At 43.2% G+C, this 21,776-nt stretch overlaps 1 protein-coding gene across 1 annotated transcript in view; it reads left to right on the plus strand.

Moving 5' to 3' along the window:
* Nucleotides 1–21,776, plus strand: part of LOC137529069 (transmembrane 9 superfamily member 2-like) — an 83,996-nt gene that overhangs the window by 46,855 nt on the left and 15,365 nt on the right. Inside the window, exons 13-15 of the mRNA XM_068250985.1 lie at nt 964–1,123; nt 7,725–7,876; nt 20,096–20,207. Coding sequence (XP_068107086.1) covers nt 964–1,123; nt 7,725–7,876; nt 20,096–20,207 — 424 coding nt within the window. The remainder of the gene's footprint in view (nt 1–963; nt 1,124–7,724; nt 7,877–20,095; nt 20,208–21,776) is intronic.

A 21,776-nucleotide genomic window follows, 5' to 3' on the forward strand; every position in this document is an offset into this window, starting at 1 on the left:
TCTTTACAACTTCCTGTGACACTAGCCCATAATACAATGAGTAAAGGGGCCCATACACTCAGCCGATTTTCTGACCGATCAATTGCAAATCGGTTGGCCAATCGACCGATCGATGGCCGATTTCGATCGATTTCGATGGTTTTCCATCGAACTGGCAGGGTGGAAAATTTAGGTCGATCTGATGAGATTGCTTATCAGTTTGCATTGGCCTTAATGGAAATCTGATGGCAAAAAAATGCCATCAGATCGAATTTCAATAGATTTCAAACTGAAATCTATTGGAATTCTATCCTGGTAAAAAATGTTCTAAAAACGCATCAGATAGATCATCAGATGCATTTCTTATCTATCTGCTGCCAATCTGACGAGTGTATGGGCACCTTAAGTCATTCAGCTCTGTACTGATTCACTGCTATTGACCAGGTGACACGGGGCACAACCTCATTGTACTATTCTTGATAAAGTTGAAGCCATTCACATATATATTAGGGATGATCAATGAGATGCAAATTGTTCTGAAATTATGCGAATTTTTTTTTTTTTTTTTTTTTTTTTTTTTTTTTTTATGCAAATGTATGCAGTTTGAAAATGGCTGTTTAAAATGTCGTCCGTACAACAGTGAAATATCAAAACCTGCATGCTGGTGGTATCCACCAAAGAAATCGAAATTTTGTTTTATTTATTGTACTGTAGGTTTTGTAAATGTATCTCTTCAATATAAGCCTTTGCCTGTATCGGACCCTAGAAAAAAAAATCATCTGTTTTTGAGTTCCCCAACTTTCAATAGTTTGAAAATTAGTTTCAGCAGTCTATGGACTTGTGCTTTAGACCTAGCCACTAGAGGGCAGCATAAAATAAGCTTCAGGTGTGACTGGTATAACTGAATAAACATAATGGCTGGTGTTGGCTTATGTCAACTTTGTTCTATTGTAGATCTAAAAGTCTGTCTTTTTCCATTTACAGAATCATTTTTTCTGATTTCTTCATCATGAATGTTATTTTGTGGGCTAAAGGCTCATCCGCTGCAATCCCCTTTGGCACACTGGTGGCTGTCCTGGCAATGTGGTTTGGCATCTCTGTCCCCTTGACATTCCTAGGTGCATACTTTGGATTTAAAGAGCAAGTGAGTATTTACAAATTACTTATGTTGCATTATTAGAAACTAACCAAGCATATTATATATTTTTAATGAAGGTGATTCATAAGCTGCTGACCATGGAATAGCATGAAAGCTGAAATTCCTTTCATCAGGCTGTATCCACACTAGGTCCACTACCCAGAATGGACGCAGAGGCGGCCTTAAGGGGGGCAAGATCGCCCCAGGCCCCGCAGTCATGCCCACTGCGCTCGCACTGAGAGCCCTGTTCTTCTTGGTCGGCTTATGCTCAGGTGCTGACCCGCTGATTTACGTCATGTGCATAGCACTCCTGGCCACTCCTGGCCACGGGCGTGCAAAATTCCACCAATCCAGCGCTGACCACTGTGAGTCTGCGACAATTATCCCCTCACAAGACTCCGAAGCATCTTATTTTGGAATTTGCTAAACAGGTAAAGACTCTACAATACCACCAACAGAATCAGTCAGCTAGCAAAGTCAGGCCAACAGAGACACAACACATATCACCCTGTCACCTGGTGGTGCAGAAAGGGGAGCTCCCCATTCAGCCAAGCACCCATCCCCAGCCAGTCTGGTACACACCCCTAGCTCCCCAGCCAGTCTGGTACACACCCCTAGCTCCCCAGCCAGTCTGGTACACACCCCTAGCTCCCCAGCCAGTCTGGTACACACCCCTAGCTCCCCAGCCAGCCTGGTACACACCCCTAGCTCCCCAGCCAGCCTGGTACACACCCCTAGCTCCCCAGCCAGCCTGGTACACACCCCTAGCTCCCCAGCCAGCCTGGTACACACCCCTAGCTCCCCAGCCAGCCTGGTACACACCCCTAGCTCCCCAGCCAGCCTGGTACACACCCCTAGCTCCCCAGCCAGCCTGGTACACACCCCTAGCTCCCCAGCCAGCCTGGTACACACCCCTAGCTCCCCAGCCAGCCTGGTACACACCCCTAGCTCCCCAGCCAGCCTGGTACACACCCTTAGCTCCCCAGCCAGCCTGGTACACACCCCTAGCTCCCCAGCCAGCCTGGTACACACCCCTAGCTCCCCAACCTCTACCTATCCTTAGCTCCCCAGCCAGCTTAGTGCTCATCTCCACTTTATTGGTTGGCTTAGTGGCCTTTGACAAACTTGTTTTTAAACAATAATAAGGTGTACTGTATTAGAAGTGGACAAGCCTGTGAGCATGGTGGTATGGTCGATGGCCTACACTTATGGCTTTAGGCTCCACATATGACATTTGCCCCAGGCCTCACGTACTCTAAGGCCGACTCTGATAGATAGACAGACATGCAGAACAGACCCACGCTTTCCTATGAATCTGTGTCTGCACCATTTGTCTATTGCCTTTCCACAACACTCTACCTTAAGCTGCATGTTTTTTTGGGGGGGAAATTGGATGTGTTGCCATTTATCTGATCAAGTAGCACTCCTCCACTCCTGAGTATATCTGGCACTGTAGTGGACGTCCAAAGCAGTACAGTATATCTATACTATTTGCGCTGCCAGTCAGGTTCCAGCAGACCAAGAGTGAACCATGTAAATGAGTTTTCTTTTAAGGCCCAGTTTCCTCTATTCCAGATTTCTAGATGCTATATACTCACTCAAATAATGCATGGAAACTGTTATGGTGATGATGAAACGGAAGCACCAATCAGTATAAAAAAATTAAAATGAATAAAAATAAGGGAAGCAGTACTCACTAATTTATCTTCAGCTGCGTAAATGTAAAACATAAAAGCTCCTGTACAAACGTGCCTCATCGTTACTTTTGCTGTTGCAGAGTACATATGATTCTGGCTTGAAGTGAACCAGAGATGAAAATAAACTGAGATAAACAATTGGATCTGTCCTTTTACTCCTAAAAATGACTCTTAAATATCTCAAGGTTTTATTTTATGTATAAACATTTACAAAGCAGATTTAATATTTCATAGTCTCTGCTCAACTGCAGTGTCACAAGAGTCCCAGAGTGAAAATACATGAACAATTGACTTTTTAATGTATTCCTCTCACAGTAAAAAGCCCAGGTATTTGCTTAGGAAAGTCTTTTTGATGGCTGTAATTTGACTGGAGAAAAACTTTCAGTTCCATAGCTAATTATAAACTCAGGCAGGGAAAAAAGAAAAGGAGCACAGCATACGTGTCTGTATGCTTGCTACTGTATATGCATATGTCAATTTCATCATGTCACATGTCGTCTCTGGTACACTTTTTAAAGTATTTTTAGAGTTTGCTTTGATGTTGTTTTTTGGGCCTTTACCTGTGTGTCATTACAGCTGTCTGACCACAATGCTTCTCATCCCTGTGTAACCTTAACATTATTTATTGGCACCTAACCCTCTGTTTGGTTTTCTAGCTGATGAGGCCTTGTACATACACTAGACTAAGTTCCCAGAGACAGTCAGGTCTGTGTCTGAGAATCTGGCACGTGCCACCCCAATTTGCCACTGAAAGATCTGAAGAGCCAGATCATCTTGCATCCCTCTCCTGTTTTTTTTTCTTCCAGTTTTATATTTTTATTTTTAACCGCTTGACCACTGAGGGGTTTATCCCCTTATGGACCAGAGCAATTTTCACCTGTCAGTACTCCTCCCTTACTTTTGCCAATAACTTAAAGGGACACTTAAAGGGACACTTAAGTCAAACAAAAAAAATGAGTTTTACTCACCTAGGGCTTCCAATAGCCCCCTGCAGCTGTCCGGTACCCTCGCCGTCTCCCTCCGATCCTCCTGGCCCCGCTGGCAGCCATTTCCTGTTTCGGTGACAGAAGCTGACAGGCTGGGGACGCGAGTGATTCTTCACGTTCGCAGACACCTTAGCACCCTCTATGCTGCTATATGATATATGCTATAGCAGCATAGATGGCGCTATTGTGGCGAAGAACGCGAAGAATCACTCGCGTCCCCAGCCTGTCAGCTCCTGTCACCGAAACAGGAAGTGCCTGCTGGTGGGGCCAGGAGGATCGGAGGGAGACGGCGAGGGCACCGGACAGCTGCAGGGGGCTATTGGAAGCCCAAGGTGAGTAAAACTCATTTTTTTTGTTTAAGTTTCCCTTTAATCACTACTCATCACAACGAAATGATCTATATCTTGATTTTTTTCCACCACCAATTAGGCTTTCTTTGGGTGATCCATTATGCTGAGCAGTGTTTTATTCTAAATGCATTTCAATGGGAATAATAAGAAAAAAATTTAAAAAATTCATTATTTCTCAGTTTTCGGCTATTATAGTTTTAAAATAACAGTCAACCCACACACTTTATTTGCGCATTTGTCCTGGTTATTGCAACGTTTAAAATATTTCACTAGTACAATGTATGGCGACAATATTTTATTTGGAAATAAAGGTGCATTTTTTTCAGTTTTGGGTCAATCGCTAATTACAAGCCCATAATGTCAAATAAAATTAATATACCCTTTTGACATACCGTATTTTTCGGACTATAAGACGCTCCAGACCATAAGACGCACCTAGGTTTAAAGGACAAAAATAAGGGAAAAAAAATATATACAACCCTGGTGCATCTATGGTACAGGGGCGTCTTGTGGAGCTTCTCCCAAGCTCCATAAGTCTCCATAATCTCCCAGTTACAGTAATTCCTTCCCCGGTTACAGTAATCCCCTAATTGAGGCAAAAACTGGTGCTATTGCTGACATGCTAGGTGTAGGGTGGGTGGGTGAGCGAGTGTAGTCTGTGTGTGTGTGTGTGTGTGTGTGTCTATGTAAATTGTGTGTGTGTGTCTGTGTGTGTGTGTGTGTCTGTGTCTGTGTGTGTCTGTGTAGTATATGAGCTAGACTCTGTAGGAGGACAAAGTGTGTGTGTGTGTACATTGCTTGTGTCTGTATGCGTTTGTATGTGCTGTTTTTTTTACCTCCTCTGCAAGTTTTAAAAGCAAGTTGATAATGTTGGGCACATTGACCTCTCCCTCCTATCCACTCATTTCTCAAAGCATCGGGTAAAAAAAAGTTTGTGTAGATTTAACAGCTCTTACTTGCTGTATATCTGGTGAGGGGACAGACAGCGCTGAGCGGAGAGGCTGTCAGCTGTCTGCAGGAAGATTTAGCAGCTTTTACCAGCCTGCCCACTGCCTAGGTCACGCTGTAATGTCGGGTGAAGGTAGGAAGAGAGAGTGGAGGAATGTAGCAACTTTAACTGAGAGGCTGTCTGATCGAAGATTTAGCAGCGTTTACTTGCCTGTCAGCTGCCGATGTAACTCTGTAATGTCCGGTGAATGGAGAGGATCTGAGCGGGCTGTTATAGCTTTGTGCACGGAGAGGCTGTGAGCTCAGGCAGACAAGATCCTTCCTGCAGAGTGCAGACTATATAATGCCAACTAGCCGGGTGAAGAGAGAAAGATGAGCGGTGAGTGTAGCAGGCAGCTTGTATGCAATGCGCACAAGCTGCTACACTCGCCGCTCATCTTTCTCTCTTCACCCGGCAAGTTGGCATTATATAGTCTGCACTCTGCAGGAAGGATCTTGTCTGCCTGAGCTCACAGCCTCTCTGTGCACAAAGCTGTAACAGCCCGCTCAGATCCTCTCCATTCACCGGACATTACAGAGTTACATCGGCAGCTGACAGGCAAGTAAACGCTGCTAAATCTTCGATTAGACAGCCTCTCAGTTAAAGTTGCTACATTCCTCCACTCTCTCTTCCTACCTTCACCCGACATTACAGCGCGATATAGGCAGTATGCAGGCTGGTAAAAGCTGCTAAATCTTCCTGCAGACAGCTGACAGCCTCTCCGTGCACGCTGCAATATTAGCCCGCTCAGCTCCTCTCCATTCACCCGACATTAGGCAGCGGGCAGGCAAATAAAAGATACTGTATCTTCTCGCTGCAGACAGAGCTCCCAGCCTTTCCATCTGACACGCTCAGGATTAAAGATTGCCGCGGGAGACAATAGCACAGTCCAAATTTTGTAGCATTCGGTCTATAAGACGCACTCACTTTTTCCCCCCTATTTGGAGGAAGAAAAAGTGCCTCTTATAGTCCGAAAAATACGGTATATATATTAAAGTTCAGCCCCAAATGTAACCATTTGTGTATTTTTTTTGTTTTGTTTTTTATGCTTGTAATTTATTTGGGTAACTATGGGAGAGGGTGGGAGGTAAGGGGTTAATTTTAACCTCTTTAGGACCACAGGCTTAAAGAGAATCTAAACTGAGAAGGATATGGATTTTTCATTTTAAAATACCAGTTGCCTGACTCCTATCAATCCTGTGTCTCTAATACTTTAGCCACAGCCCCTAAACAAGCATGCAGATCAGGTGGTCTGACTGAATCAGACTGGATTAGCTCCTTGCTTGTTTCAGGTGTGTGATTCAGCCACAACTGCAATCAAAGAGATCAGCAGGACAACCAGGCAACTGGTATTGTTTAAAAGAAAACATCCATATCCCTCTCAGTTTAAATTCCCTTTAAACCCCCGTTGTGACCAGGCCATTTTTTACAATTCAGCACTCTGTAGCTTTAACAGTTCACTGCACGCCATACAACTTGGCACACAAAATAATCTTGCCTCCTTTTCTTGCCACCAACAGAGCCCCCCCCTGAGAGCCAATCCGTGTGATCACCTCTCATAGGCATCAGCCTATGAGAGGGATCTGTTTTCGTGCCACCCCAGGGGACAGCCAAGTGACAGGGTTGTCCCCAGAACAGCGCTGCGCTAGATCGCAGCACTGTACAAAGTAAATAATGGCTTTTTTTTTCTTAACATCCTGCCAGCCACAATCACTGGCTGGCAGGCTGATCACGCAGGTCCGCTCCATGTCTCAGCAGGAAACAATCGTGCATGCCCGTACGCGTTCCCTGCTAATCCCCGCCCCCAGGACTTGATGCCAGTCGTGTTAGGCAGTCCTGGGGGAGCACTCTGCGGCCGCCAATTGGTGTTAGGCGGTTGCAGAGTGGTTACATTTTTTTATTTGGCCACAAGATGTCCTCGCGCATTATTTCCTATTCCTATACTATAAGTACACGAACAGGAAGTAATGTGTAGACGTGTTACTTCGGAAGTTAAAATGATCCAGGCTTCTCATTGATGCCAGCAATCATTGAATCGGGGACTTAGATTAATGAATGGGAATTGCGTTTTGTTTTTTGTTTTTTTTACTCTTGTACTGGAAACAGAAAGGGACTTCAGATAATTTCTTAGTAGGGCTAGTACTGTATGTGCTTGTTTCTCTAGATGACATGTCACCACTTCAGGTACGCTTTAAAGTGATCCAACAGTTTATGGAGTAAGACGCAGGCCAAAGTTGCAAATTGTGTCCACCCCTTCCTTCTTTACTAAGCTGTTCATATTGGCCAACCATCATGAGACCAGCGCTCACTAATCTTGTCATCGTCATCCTATGAATAGAGATAGTGACCGTTAGCCAGTGAGAGCAGTCTAGTGAAGACGGATGGGCTAGGCACAATTATTCATTTCTAAGTTTCATTCCATAAAGACAGACTCGCTTTCAATAGATGTATCCTAACACTTAAACTGGCCCTGGATTTATTTGCCTTGTAGGCATATTCTGAATTTTATTTATTGAATAGAAACAAGGTGTGATGGTTTTGTTTCTTATAATTGGCTTTACGGTTTTAATGTATTTTTTCTCATAGTCCATTGAACATCCAGTTCGCACAAATCAAATTCCTCGGCAGATACCCACACAGTCTTTCTTCACAAAACCATTGCCTGGCATCGTTATGGGTGGGATTCTTCCATTTGGCTGCATTTTTATACAGCTGTTCTTTATTCTGAACAGTATTTGGTAAGTGTACGATTTTTTTTAAATATACCATATCTTTCTGATAATTTATCTACTGTATATTTTTTTTTTTATTGCCCGCAATTTCTTACAGTGTAAAGAACTCTCTGTAGCAAGAGCTTCAGAGTATCTTCTAGTGTACTGTAGACTCACTTTGGGGTTGACATAGTCAGTTTCCTGAGGTGGAGGAAAATTCTAGACATGAGACATCAGAAAGCCTAAACTGGATTTAAAAAAAGCAGGAGGCATTAGTTTGGGCATTTCCACTACTATCGTTGCAGTGGGCATCCACACCAAGAGTTTACCATCCAGGCTAGTCTGCATTACTGTCCTTTTTACTATCCACTATTCTTTTAGCAACCCTGTCTATATTCCAATATGACCTGGGTGATGGTTGTAAACGTTTACAAAAAAATTGCAGTCGAGGATTGCTGAATCACTTGCCATATATACTCCAATATAATCCAATCTGAGTATAAACCTAAGAACTTAATTTTCCCTCCAGGCACCAGAAAATGCGACTTACCTGGTTTCTAGTGTTCACCCCTCCCTCCCCCATACAGCATCACCTGGTTCTCTAGGGGTCCCTCCTCCCTCACCTATAAAGTGTTCTCTGGTGTCTAGTGGTTCCCCCTCCCCACCCCACCTTTCTCCATACAGCTTCACCTGGTGCCTAGTGCCCCCCCCCCCCCCCATATGTTACCTGGTGTGCAGCGGTCCCCCTTCCCTCATACAACTTACCATGGGCTTGACGTACTAAAGAACATGAAGCTCAATGTGTGTGGAAGAATGAAAGTGTAGGTCGGCACTTCTGCTATTGGCTTTTTAATCCAAAAACTTGCCACATCAATCACGCACACATTTTTGTGCATGCCTCCGTAGAAGTGCCGAAAGCGCAAAACTGCTATAAGCTTGAAAGAAAGGGGGAGAACCGAGAGCCCAATATGGTGTAGTATGTTAATGAGGTGATGTCTGATGCAAACACACACAATGGTTATACTCGCAAGGACGGGTCGCCTCCAAGGCAACCACTGGATAAGCAGGCAGGGAGAATTGTAACCTGACCCCGCTCAGGGTTAAGAAGTCGCTCTCTGTAGATAGAAGAAATGGGGATACACCCCTCCACCAAGGGTGGACTAAACAGTTATGTGGTATAACAGAGGCGCCAAGTAGAGTAAAATTAGTTAAAATTGTTAAAAAGGGGGAAGTGGGTGGACTCACCTCCCTTCTGAAAAAATGGCCAGACAACGGGCAAGTTACTTCAAGTTTAAAGTAACATTTATTATGAGCTCCAAAAGTGCAACGCGTTTCACGGGTAACAGTCCCGCTTCTTCAGGCAAACAATTTTTGGAGGGAGCAAAGTCGGGTCAAGAGCCAGATATAGCGCCTCTTGTCTGGCCATTTTTTCAGAAGGGAGGTGAGTCCACCCACTTCCCCCTTTTTAACAATTTTAACTAATTTTACTCGGCGCCTCTGTTATACCACATAACAAAACGGCTATAAGGCTATCCAGTGCCCTGCACCTACCACCACGGTTCGTTGCATCACAATTGCAACCATCCTATTCACCAATATACAATAACACAAGATGTGTTCCAGCAACACTGTGAAATATAAGTGTGTGCTTAGTCACTAAATGACAGTACACAAAGAAAGGAATATGACCACATATAGCACCACACCTTCAGATTGAAACAGATGTAACAATTTATTTAAATATTCATCACATAGCACCATAGGAACAAAATTAAAAACATCTAAAAACCAAAGAAGCACCTCATCTCACTGGTAAAGATCCATAAAGGAAATAATCACAATTAATAGCTGTAATAGCAATTATATGCATCACCCATGGATGCTGAATAATAGTGTAGTATGATATTATTCAGGACCATGGGTTGTTACTGGGCTGATCCTATATGATATATTTATTAGCACGTTATGCACTTTCTTTCCACAGGTTTTTTCACTGTTATTTACATGTTGTTTGATCATGGTTTATATTGATGTCTATTCACTTCTATATGCACTTTAGTAGTATGGCCTACTGAACCCGGGTTCAATCCCTGTGGCAGCTCTTAAGGCCGCATACACACATCAGACTATAGTCTTTGGAAAATGAAAGATCACAGACCAATCTTACCACCCTTCATGTAGTATGAGAGCCATACTCTACACAGTCTATTCTATGGAGCTGAACTCCACATCAGAAATAAATCTTTGCAAGATGCTGCACACACAGATGCTGTACAGACACAAAAGATCAGTATCTGCAAAAGATCTGTTCCTGCCAAAGATCCGTTTCTGCAAATTGCAATGATAGTCTGAGATCTGCAGATCAGCATACACACATGATTTAATCGGAAATTCATCTGCAGATCAAGCAATCATCCGCAGATCTGAAAATCCATCCTGGTGGATCTGATCTGCAGATGAATGTCAGTTAAATCATGTGTGTATGATGATCTGCAGATCTCATAGACTATCATTGCAATTTGCAGGAATGGATTTTTGGCAGGAACAGATCTTTTGCAGCTACAGATCTTTTGAGTGTGTGCAGCATGTTTGTGTGCAGCATCTTGCAAAGATTTTTTTCTGATGGGGAGTTCAGTTCCATAGAATAGACTGTGTAGAGTATGGCTCTCATACTACATGAAGGGTGGTAAGATTGGTCTGTGATCTTTCATTTTCCAAAGACTATAGTCTGATGTGTGTGAGCCTTTATACTGAGCTACCCTGGTGATACATATAATTGCTATTACAGCTATTAATTGTGATTATTTCCTTTATGGATCTTTACCAGTGAGATGAGGTGCTTCTTTGGTTTTTAGATGTTTTTAATTTTGTTCCTATGGTGCTATGTGATGAATATTTAAATAAATTGTTACATCTTTTTCAATCTGGAGGTGTGGTGCTATATGTGGTCATATTCCTTTCTTTGTGTACTATTCACCAATATGTTTTCACAAAATGTATGCGTTATTGATGTATGCAAATCTTTGAATTAAAAAGCCAATGGCAGCAGTGTCGACCTTCACTTTCATTCTTCCACACGTTTTTATTGTCTACGTGGTCAGAGCATGCACAGGCCAGGACCACATACTGAAATTTGTGTGCATAGAGACTAGTGTTGGGCGAACAGTGTTCGCCACTGTTCAGGTTCTGCAGAACATCACCCTGTTCGGGTGATGTTCGACCGAACACCTGATGGTGTTCGGCCGAACTAAGAGCGCATGGCCGAACGTTCGGCTAGCGCTGTGATTGACCGAACGGGTCACGTGGTTCGGAACCGAACGCGCTCTGATTGGCCGAACGGGTCACGTGGTTCGGGTAAATAAATACCCGATCCACGTCATTTCTCCGCCATTTGTCTGTGGGTTTAGCTTTGGGTAGGCAGGCAGGGTAGTTCTCTCTCCAGCCAGGCTAGCCAGGGTCCCCCCAGTCATTGTGTCGCTGCTGGGAACAGTAGTACACCGCTCACCCACACTATATAGCATTGTTTACTGCCACTCTGTGTACACCGCTCACCCACCACTGTATAGCATTGTGTTTACTGCCACTCTGTGTCTCTGCTGGGAACAGTAGTACACCGCTCACCCACACTATATAGCATTGTTTACTGCCACTCTGTGTACACCGCTCACCCACCACTGTATAGCATTGTGTTTACTGCCACTCTGTGTACACCGCTCACCCACCACTGTATAGCATTGTGTTTACTGCCACTCTGTGTCGCTGCTGGGAACAGTAGTACACTGCTCACCCACCACTGTATAGCATTGTGCTCTGTGTCGCTGCTGGGAATAGTAGTACACCGCTCATCCACCACTGTATAGCATTGTGCTCTGTGTCGCTGCTGGGAATAGTAGTACACCGCTCACCCACCACTGTACAATCAATTTTCTCAAAAACTATAAGCTCTTTTTCAAAAAATTTTTTCCTCTTGTACCCACTCCCAAGGTGCACATACCCTGCAAATTTGGGGTATGTAGCATGTAAGGAAGCTTTACAAAGCACGAAAGTTCGGGTCCCCATTGACTTCCATTATGTACGGAGTTCGGCGCGAACACTCGAACATCGCGGCCATGTTCGGCGCACGTTCGCGAACCCGAACATCCAGGTGTTCGCCCAACACTAATAGAGACTAGTTAGTCCAAATCTTCCTACAGGCACTGCAATGCCAGCGCTGTTCTCTCATTACTTGCATAATGTTAATGTGGGCAGTAGATGCATGTTGAGATTACAAGCATTTACTTAGTGGCTTACTCAAATTGCATACCGCGCTATGTACATGCACTACTTGCGTTGCTTCAGTAGCATACAATGTAAGTGGTGCATGTATATAGCATGTAACGCAATTTGTGCAAGTCACCATGTAAATTGTAATGGTAATCTTAACCACTTCCCAACTGAGGGGTTTTACCCCCTGACCACCAGAGCAATTTTCACCTTTCAGCGCTCCTTCCATTCATTCGTCTATAATTTTATCATTACTTATCGCAATGAAATGAACTATATCTTGTTTTTTTCGCCACCAATTAGGCTTTCTTTAGGTGGGACATTATGCCAAGAATAATTTTATTCTAAATGTGTTTTAATGGGAAAATAGGAAAAAATGTGGGAAAAAAATTATTTTTCAGTTTTCGGCCTTTATAGTTTTTAAATAATGCATGCTACTGTAATTAAAACCCATTAAATGTATATGCCTATTTATCCCAGTTATAAAACCATTTAAATTATGTCCCTATCACAATGTTTGCCGCCAATATTTTAGTTGGAAATAAAGGTGCATTTTTTTCAGTTTTGCGTCCATCCCTAATTACAAGCCCATAGTTTATAAAGTAACAGTGTTATACCCTCTTGACATAAATATTTAAAAAGTTCAGTCCCTAAGGTAACTATTTATGTATTTTTTTTAAATTGTAAATTTTTTTATTTTTTTTTTAATTACAAAAAAAAAAAATTGGGGAGTGTGGGAGGTAAGGAGTTAATTTTTTGTGTAAAACAAGTTTATTTGTGTGTAAAAAAATGGTTAGGATGTAGTTTTACTATTTGGCCACAAGATGGCACCATTACCAATTTGTTTCATACGACCTGCAAGCGTCCTTCTGGACTCTTGCAGGAAGTAGAAAGAGGCTGGGACTTTGTTATTTTTTTCACAATGATCGGGCTGCTCAGCCGAGCGGCAGCAGATCATTGCGGGGCTGAGATCAACGAACGGGAATGGATTTTCCCGTTCATTGATCTCCGGGCGAGCGGGCGGCGGCGTGTTTACTAGCGGCGGGCGGCGTGTTTACGAGCGGGAGCGCGGACAGCGGCGGGAGTGCGCAGAGTACGGATTTCTCCGTCCCTGGGGGTGAAAGGATGGAAAAAGGGGCGGAGAAATCCGTACGCGCGGGGGTAAAGTGGTTAAAGTGCACCATCTGCAACATGTCAAGATTAAAGTTCTTTAGTGCATAGACCCTCATGTAACATTTAATCTTGACCTATGTAATGTTGGTCAAGATAAGTTCGAGCAGCTGCCTTTAAAGGACAGCTGTAACAAGAGGGATAATGGAGGCTGCCATATTTATTTCCTTTTAAGCAATACCATTTGCCTGGCAGTCCTGCTGATCATTTTTCCTCTAAGGGCTAGTTCACACTGTGCGCTTTGGTAGAGTTTTGCTGATCGCCAGTGATCAGCAAAAAGCTGTTTTTTCACTGTACAAGAAAGTGATTTAGGAGTGATTGCGTTTTGTGATTCTGTAACATTGAAATAAAATCGCTCCAAAATCGCTCCAAAAATGCTGCATGCACCATCCACAAATAGCTAATCACTGGCGATTTCCCACGGTGTGAACACTACCATTGACTTGCATTAGCAGCAGCATTTTGCTGTTGCCAGTGATCAACAAATCGCTGAAAAATCGCCCAGTGTGAACTAGCCCTAATACTTTAAGCCAGGGCTGTGGAGTCGGGGTCGTGGAGTTGGGCAATTTTGGGTGCCTGGAGTCGGAGTCGGGAAAAAATGCTCCGACTCCTAATGAATTTGTAATTAATTAAAATAGAAAATATGATAAAATGTTCTATTTCTCAGATAATAGTCATTAAAAATAATGTATATATACAGTATATATACAGTAATAGCTGTGCTTAGTCCACAAAAATGAAATAAACCAATCAAAATTAGTTACTTGTGCTGCTTCAATAAAGCAGTCAGATATACATATCTGATTGTGACTGTATATATGATGTGTACACAGGAATCTCTTATATATACTAAATAACATCTATGCTGTAAGAATAAAGCCTGATGTGTAGCTATGTGACTAATAGAGATGGTCAACGAGATGGAAATAATTCTGCATTGATGCTGATTTATGCAAATGTATGCACTCCCTTTGCTGATGAAATAAAATAATTTGATATGTTATTAAAATTTGGTTTGGTGACTACAAATTAAAGGGTAACTGAGACGGATGAAAAGTAAAGTTTTATACATACCTGGGGCTTCCTCCAGCCCCCTTCAGGCTAATCAGTCCCTCACTGTCCTCCACCACCCGGATCTTCTGCTATGAGTCCTTGTAATTCAGCCAGTCAGCGATGTCCGGCCGCATGCCGCTCCCACAGCCAGGAACATTCTGCACCTGCGCAATAGTGCTGCACAGGTGTAGTACGCTCACGGCGGAGTGTGTTCATGCGCACTACGCTTGACTGACTCAAGTACCTGGACTCATAGCAGAAGATCCAGGTGGTGGAGGAGGACAACGAGGGACTGATTATCCTGAAGGCGGCTGGAGGAAGCCCCAGGTATGTATAAAACTTTAATTTCATCTGTCTCAGGTTTACTTTGTTACACAGTAGTACTATACTCTACATATGCACTCCCCACAGAGCTGCAGGGAATCCACTGAGAATGCTGTGCACATTGAACACAGAGGTGTTGTCTGTGTTCAATCTCCTCATTCCCCTGCAGAGTACCTGCACATCATTCTTACATGCACCCACACTTGATAGATGTTCTTTGTTCCGGTTGTACCTTTTACAAGTACTCTTACCAAGGACTAGTTTTAGTCTAAAGGGAATAAATATAGTAGTCTACATATCCTTCTCACTTCAGTTGTCTTGTAAAATTCCTAAGCGTTGGCAGTTAAGAGACGAATTTCATGTTACATACTTTTAATCAACAAAATTGTAATATGCAAATTAGAGGAGTCGGAGTCGTGGAGTCGGTGGAATCCTGAACTGAGGAGTCGGAGTCGGTGGATTTTTGGACCGACTCCACAGCCCTGCTTTAAGCCATGTACCCTGAACAGGCATGCAGCAGATCAGGTGTTTGACATTGTCAGATTTGACTAGAGTAGCTGTATGCTTGTCTGTTCTATAAATATTAGTGCCGCCAACTATGGCAGCCTCCATATTCTTCTCACTTCATTTGTCCTTTAAAGTGTACTTGAGACGGGGGATATACAAACTTTACACATACCTGGGGCTTCCTCCAGTCCCCCTCTGGCCAGATCGCTCCGCTGCCACCGTCCTCAGCTGCTCACAGCCTCTGTAACTGGCCCCTATAAGAGGGCTCCTCTGTCTCACTCCCGTGGCTTGGAGGGTTCTGTGCATGACGGGGGAACGCGTGCAGCCAGCCTATGCAGAATGCCCAGGACCGGGCCTTCCGGGGCAATTTGCTGAGGCTTAAGGCAGCGGAGGACAGCGGCGTGGGAGCGGTCAGGCTGGAAGAAGCCCCAGGTATGTGTAAACTTAAAATATAAAAATAGTAGCTACAACACCACTTGCTGGGGTTATAAATATCTAATAAATATAGCCTATGTCTTTTATGGATTCTTTGTTTTTGAAATAATATTTTGCAACAAGTTTAGACAAAGCAGTGTATGAACAAACATTAAAATGTTAGATACACTTGGGTGTTAAAATAGAGGATAAACCAGTGTCAGAAAAGAACCTGGTTTTACAATACAAAACCCTGGGCTAGCATTTGCAGTATGCATGCGGCTGAACAAATTCTGGCAGCATGCGTGTTCTGTGACAGAAGATTATTAAACAGTAAAATATGTGGAATAACTGCCTTAGACCTTACACCTTACACCCGAGGTGGGTTCTAAGTATCCAATTAGCATACAGAGGCTGGGTCTGCATATAATACCCAGCCTCTATTGCTATACCCCCCCCCCCCCCCCCCCCCCCCGTGCTTTGCTATGCCCCATAAATAAATAAATTTGCCGTGCTGGTGACTGCTGGAGTCTGCCGCTCCCTCGCCTCCTCCATATCGCTGGTCCCCGCACGCGTCCCTTCCCTCCCCGCTGATTGGGACCGGCGCTATGGGGGAAGGCGGGGGAGCGGCACACTGACAATGCAAACAGCCGATTGATTTATGGGGGACAGCAGAGCGCAGTGGGGGGGGGGGCTGGGGGGAAACAGTATAGCAACAATGGCTGGTCATTGTATGCAGAACCAGCCTCTGTATGCTAATTGGATTCTTAGAAGCCATCTCGGATTCTCTTTAAATACAAATCCATAATGGTAACTATCACATTTCTGCTCTGAAAGTTGGATTCAAATATTGTGATGGTGGACAAGACTTTAAAGTGTACCCAAGGTTACATGTGTGTACAGTGCCAAGAATACAAGTAACTGGGTATTGCTTTTTTTTTTTTTTTTCCCTGTAAGAATTAAACATTCAGGTACGCAAGGGACAGTTTCTCTCTAGTCAGGAGCTAGTCGGACGTTGGCGTAACACTCACTGATAAAGACTTACAGCCATAAAACTATTTCCTGGCAGTAAATGGCTGCAAGGGATAAATTAAAAAGGGTAATGGTCACATATTTTAGCCCTGGGACACTGAGGCTGTGTGAGGCTATCATTCATATGAGACAATACAACATTAACCTACCGGTATTTTTATTTTATTTTACATTTTTAAAATGAAAACTGTTGGATTCTATTATAATAATAATAATAAAAAAGTGTTTTTTCAGGAGTAGGAGGATCGATACAATTGTATCTGATCTGCTCATTTTCCCCTTGGGTTTCCGTTAAGAGACCTCTGTTAAAGAGAACATGAACTATACTTTCCTTTAGATGATCCCATTGCTGTCATGTTTTTCAATCATAAATACAGTAGAATCTCGTTATAATAACTCTTATATAGTAATTATCTGGATATAGTACTGTAAACTCAGTCCTCAGGTCCCAGCAAATGTGTCTGTATAAATATACAATGTATGACCAATTCTGCTGAAGTAAACTTCTGATATAGTAAACTACTTTTCCTGGGCCTTTGGAGGTTACTATAAAGGGATTCTACTGTAACATCATTTTACTATTGCAGTGTCTTGTCATTGTACTGGCCTGAACTGCGTAATGTGCTGTCTGCTCTATGAGGGCTGCCATTTTGTTTTCTGCCAATGTTGAAATGACATTTCCTGCAAAACCATAAAAGGCTAACGCTGCATTTGTGGCAGACGCTTCTAGTAGAATTGCAGTTTGACATGGCACCCCCCCCTTCCCGCATAGAGCACGATGGCATAGTGGTTAGCATACTCGTCTTGCAGTACTGGGTCCCCAGTTCGAATCCCAGCCAGGTCAATCTCTGCAAGGGGTTTGTATGGTCTTCCCATGTCTGTGTGGGTTTCCTCTGGGCACTCCGGTTTCCTCCCACATCCCAGAAACATACAGATAAGTTAATTGGCTTCCCCCTAAATTGGCCCTAGACTACAGTAAATACACTATATTATACATACATGGACAAATGACTATCGTAAGGATTAAATTGCGAGCCCCTCTGAGGGACAGATAAGTGACAGGACAATATACTCTGTATAGCGCTGCAGAAGGTGTTGGCGCTATATAAATACTAAAAATAATGATAAAATAATCATAGAGTACAGTGAATTTATCCTTACGGTGCAATTTCTTCAGGCAGGTAGATATGCCAATTACTCAAGCCAGCAGTTTTTCTTATTGACATTCATCATTCAGATATGTACAGTGGAGGAAATAATTATTTGACCCCTCACTGATTTTGTACATTTGTCCAATGACAAAAATGAAAAGTCTCAGAACAGTATCATTTCAATGGTAGGTTTATTTTAACAGTGGCAGATAGCACATCAAAAGGAAAATTGAAAAAATAACCTTAAAAAAAAGATAGCAACTGATTTGCATTTCATTGAGGGAAATAAGTTTTTGAACCCCTACCAACCATTAAGAGTTCTGGCTCCCACAGAGTGGTTAGACACTTCTACTCAATTAGTCACCCTCATTAAGGACACCTGTCTTAACTAGTCACCTGTATAAAAGACACCTGTCCACAGAATCAATCAATCAATCAAGCAGACTCCAAACTCTCCAACATGGGAAAGACCAAAGAGCTGTCCAAGGATGTCAGAGACAAAATTGTAGACCTGCACAAGGCTGGAATGGGCTACAAAACCATTAGCAAGAAGCTGGGAGAGAAGGTGACAACAGTTGGTGCGATTGTTCGAAAATGGAAGGAGCACAAAATGACCATCAATCGACCTCGCTCTGGGGCTCCACGCAAGATCTCACCTCGTGGGGTGTCAATGGTTCTGAGAAAGGTGAAAAAGCATCCTAGAACTACACAGGAGGAGTTAGTGAATGACCTCAAATTAGCAGGGACCACAGTCACCAAGAAAACCATTGGAAACACATTACACCGCAATGGATTAAAATCCTGCAGGGCTCGCAAGGTCCCCCTGCTCAAGAAGGCACATGTGCAGGCCCGTCTGAAGTTTGCCAATGAACACCTGAATGATTCTGTGAGTGACTGGGAGACGATGCTGTGGTCTGATGAGACCAAAATAGAGCTCTTTGGCATTAACTCAACTCGCTGTGTTTGGAGGAAGAAAAATGCTGCCTATGACCCCCAAAACACCGTCCTCACCGTCAAGCATGGGGGTGGAAACATTTTGCTTTGGGGGTGTTTTTCTGCTAAGGGCACAGGACAACTTAATCGCATTAACGGGAAAATGGACGGAGCCATGTATCGTGAAATCCTGAACGACTACCTCCTTCCCTCTGCCAGGAAACTGAAAATGGGTCGTGGATGGGTGTTCCAGCACGACAATGACCCAAAACATACAGCAAAGGCAACAAAGGAGTGGCTCAAGAAGAAGCGCATTAAGGTCATGGAGTGGCCTAGTCAGTCTCCGGACCTTAATCCAATAGAAAATCTATGGCGGGAGCTCAAGCTCAGAGTTGCACAGAGACAGCCTCAAAACCTTAGGGATTTAGAGATGATCTGCAAAGAGGAGTGGACCAACATTCCTCCTAAAATGTGTGCAAACTTGGTCATCAATTACAAGAAACGTTTGACCTCTGTGCTTGCAAACAAGGGTTTTTCCACTAAGTATTAAGTCTTTTATTGTTAGAGGGTTCAAAAACTTATTTCCCTCAATGGAATGCAAATCAGTTGCTATCTTTTATCAGTTGCTATCTTCAGCTCTGCACACATGGGTACTCCAGACAAGCAAGACTGTTCCAGTAGACATATTTTCACTGGTTTTAAACTTAAAACTTGGGGCATTAAAGAGACACTGAAGCGAAAAAAAATTATGATATTATGATTTGTATGTGTAGCACAGCTAAGAAATAAAACCTTAAGATCAGATACATCAGTCTAATTGTTTCCAGTACAGGAAGAGTTGAGAAACTCCAGTTGTTATCTCTATGCAAACAAGCCATTAAGCTCTCCGACTAAGTTAGTCGTGGAGAGGGCTGTTATCTGACTTTTATTATCTCAACTGTTATTGAACTATTTACTTTTTCTCTGCCAGAGAGGTCATTAGTTCACAGACTGCTCTGAAAGCATCATTTTGAATGCTGAGTGTTGTGTAATCTGCACATATTCGAGAATGATGCAATGTTAGAAAAAACACTATATACCTGAAAATAAAAGTATGAGAATATTTTCTTTGCTGCTAATCTTCTAGTAATTTATTCTTAGTACACAACCAATTCATTATATCATATATTTTTTTTCGCTTCAGTGTCTCTTTAAATAGATGTACAATTGTATGCTGTACGTTTTCTTTCAGATAATGTTCGTTCCTTTTGTCAAATGTCCTTCTATGTAACTTGTTGTTTCTATAGGCTGTTAAATGTTATACATGATAAAAAAAATGCATAAATGTCTGCTTTTTAGTCATTTTTAGGCCCTTTGGTCGTACTTTTGTACATTTCACGTCATTTATTTTGTTTTGTAGGTCTCATCAAATGTACTATATGTTTGGTTTCCTGTTTCTGGTGTTCATAATACTCCTAATAACTTGTTCAGAAGCTACCATCTTGCTGTGTTACTTCCATCTATGTGCAGAGGTACTTATACAATGAACTCGTGTTATATGATGAGCATGCTATACTTAACTTACAAAAGACAGGGGAATCTGCCATGTTTCTCCACCTCACGTCTCCTCTTCAGATAGCAGAATGGTTCTGCTTACATTGCTTGATGTACTGGAAGCCAAGCAGTGAAGCACAGTGGTTGCCACAGTGATGCACCATTTGTGACATATGCAGTACAGTGCCTGACTGCACAGAGAGTATAAGGGCCTGTTCTCACTTAGAAGTGCAAAACACTTAGCGCTAGCATTTTGCGTGGGGGATTTTACGACGATTAGCATGGAAAAATCACTGTACACTCAGGATTTTGAGCAATTGCGATTAGTGCTTAAGCACTATATCGCGATTGCTCTAGAATCGCGGTAAAATCCTGCATGCACTGCGTTTTGCGGTTGCTGCTAATCGCAATCGCGGCAGTGAGATCACTGCCAATAGTTAGTATTGCGATAGCGCTTTGAAAAGCATTAACGCTTCAGCGATTAGCGGGAATCGCCTGCTAATCGCCCAGTGAGAACAGTCCCCAAGGGCTTTTTCATGACTTGCTACTGATGGAGCTTAGTGCAACCCAAGCAGAACAGAGTCCACCACTAGCAGTCTTCAGGTTTCTTTGAACCCTATGTAGTATTGCTACTGCTTCTGCCGACTAGCTGAAGACTTTAGCGATCAGCATCACACTCAGTAGCTGATATCCCCTTTCCTTTGAGAGACCTTCTTTACCTTTTCTCAAATAGTGAAACCACTCCCACAGTGTGATGTCAAAATATTGGTCCTGACAGTTTTAGCTGTCTGTGAACCTTGTTGCATTGTGAGAAACGGGAGCTTTTGCCAACTGCCGAGCAAGCAAAGCGATATCTCCCTCTCTGCATACAACTCTCAGTAACGAACATTCCATACAGATTATGTAGCAGAACTAAAGATGTACCCGTGATAAATTTCAGAATGTAAATCAGGGAGAGTAAAGATTTTACAATGGGCAAACATTGACTAAAACTATAAATTAATGTTGTAAAAAATAAGCAATTTTATTAATTTTTTACTACAGTTCCTCTTTAACGTCCCTGGCGGTATGATTATTTCCGAAATTTCAAAAGCGGTGCAAATTTTTAGCATGCTTAGAGACACTAAAACCAGGGGGGGGGGGGGGGGGGAATCATACCGCAGTGAGGTCTGCGGCAGCCCTGCACTTACTCTCCTCTCTGGGATCCAGCGCTCCCTCCGTACTCCGGGTGGCGCTGTATCCCTATAATGAGATCGCTGTCGTCATGACTACAAACTGCGATCTCACCAGGGGGATCCAGAGCCTCCAAGGACCAAAAGGAGAATGACTGCCAGCGTCCGGAGGGGGGGGGGGGGGGTCGGGTTGAATGAGGCAGGCGAGTTAAAATGCACACTGTGCTTCAGGACCCCCCGGTCAGGCTTGGGATTACTACACCTGGCTTTTTTTTTTTCACCCCAAGGCTGACTCAGGATTACTGCCAGGGAGGTTAATGCTAGGTACACACAATACAATTTTCTGGCAGATTTACCTGCCAGATCGATTTTTTT

The sequence above is a fragment of the Hyperolius riggenbachi genome, chromosome 8 (genome assembly GCF_040937935.1).
Source record: "Hyperolius riggenbachi isolate aHypRig1 chromosome 8, aHypRig1.pri, whole genome shotgun sequence".
Taxonomy (NCBI): domain Eukaryota; kingdom Metazoa; phylum Chordata; class Amphibia; order Anura; family Hyperoliidae; genus Hyperolius; species Hyperolius riggenbachi.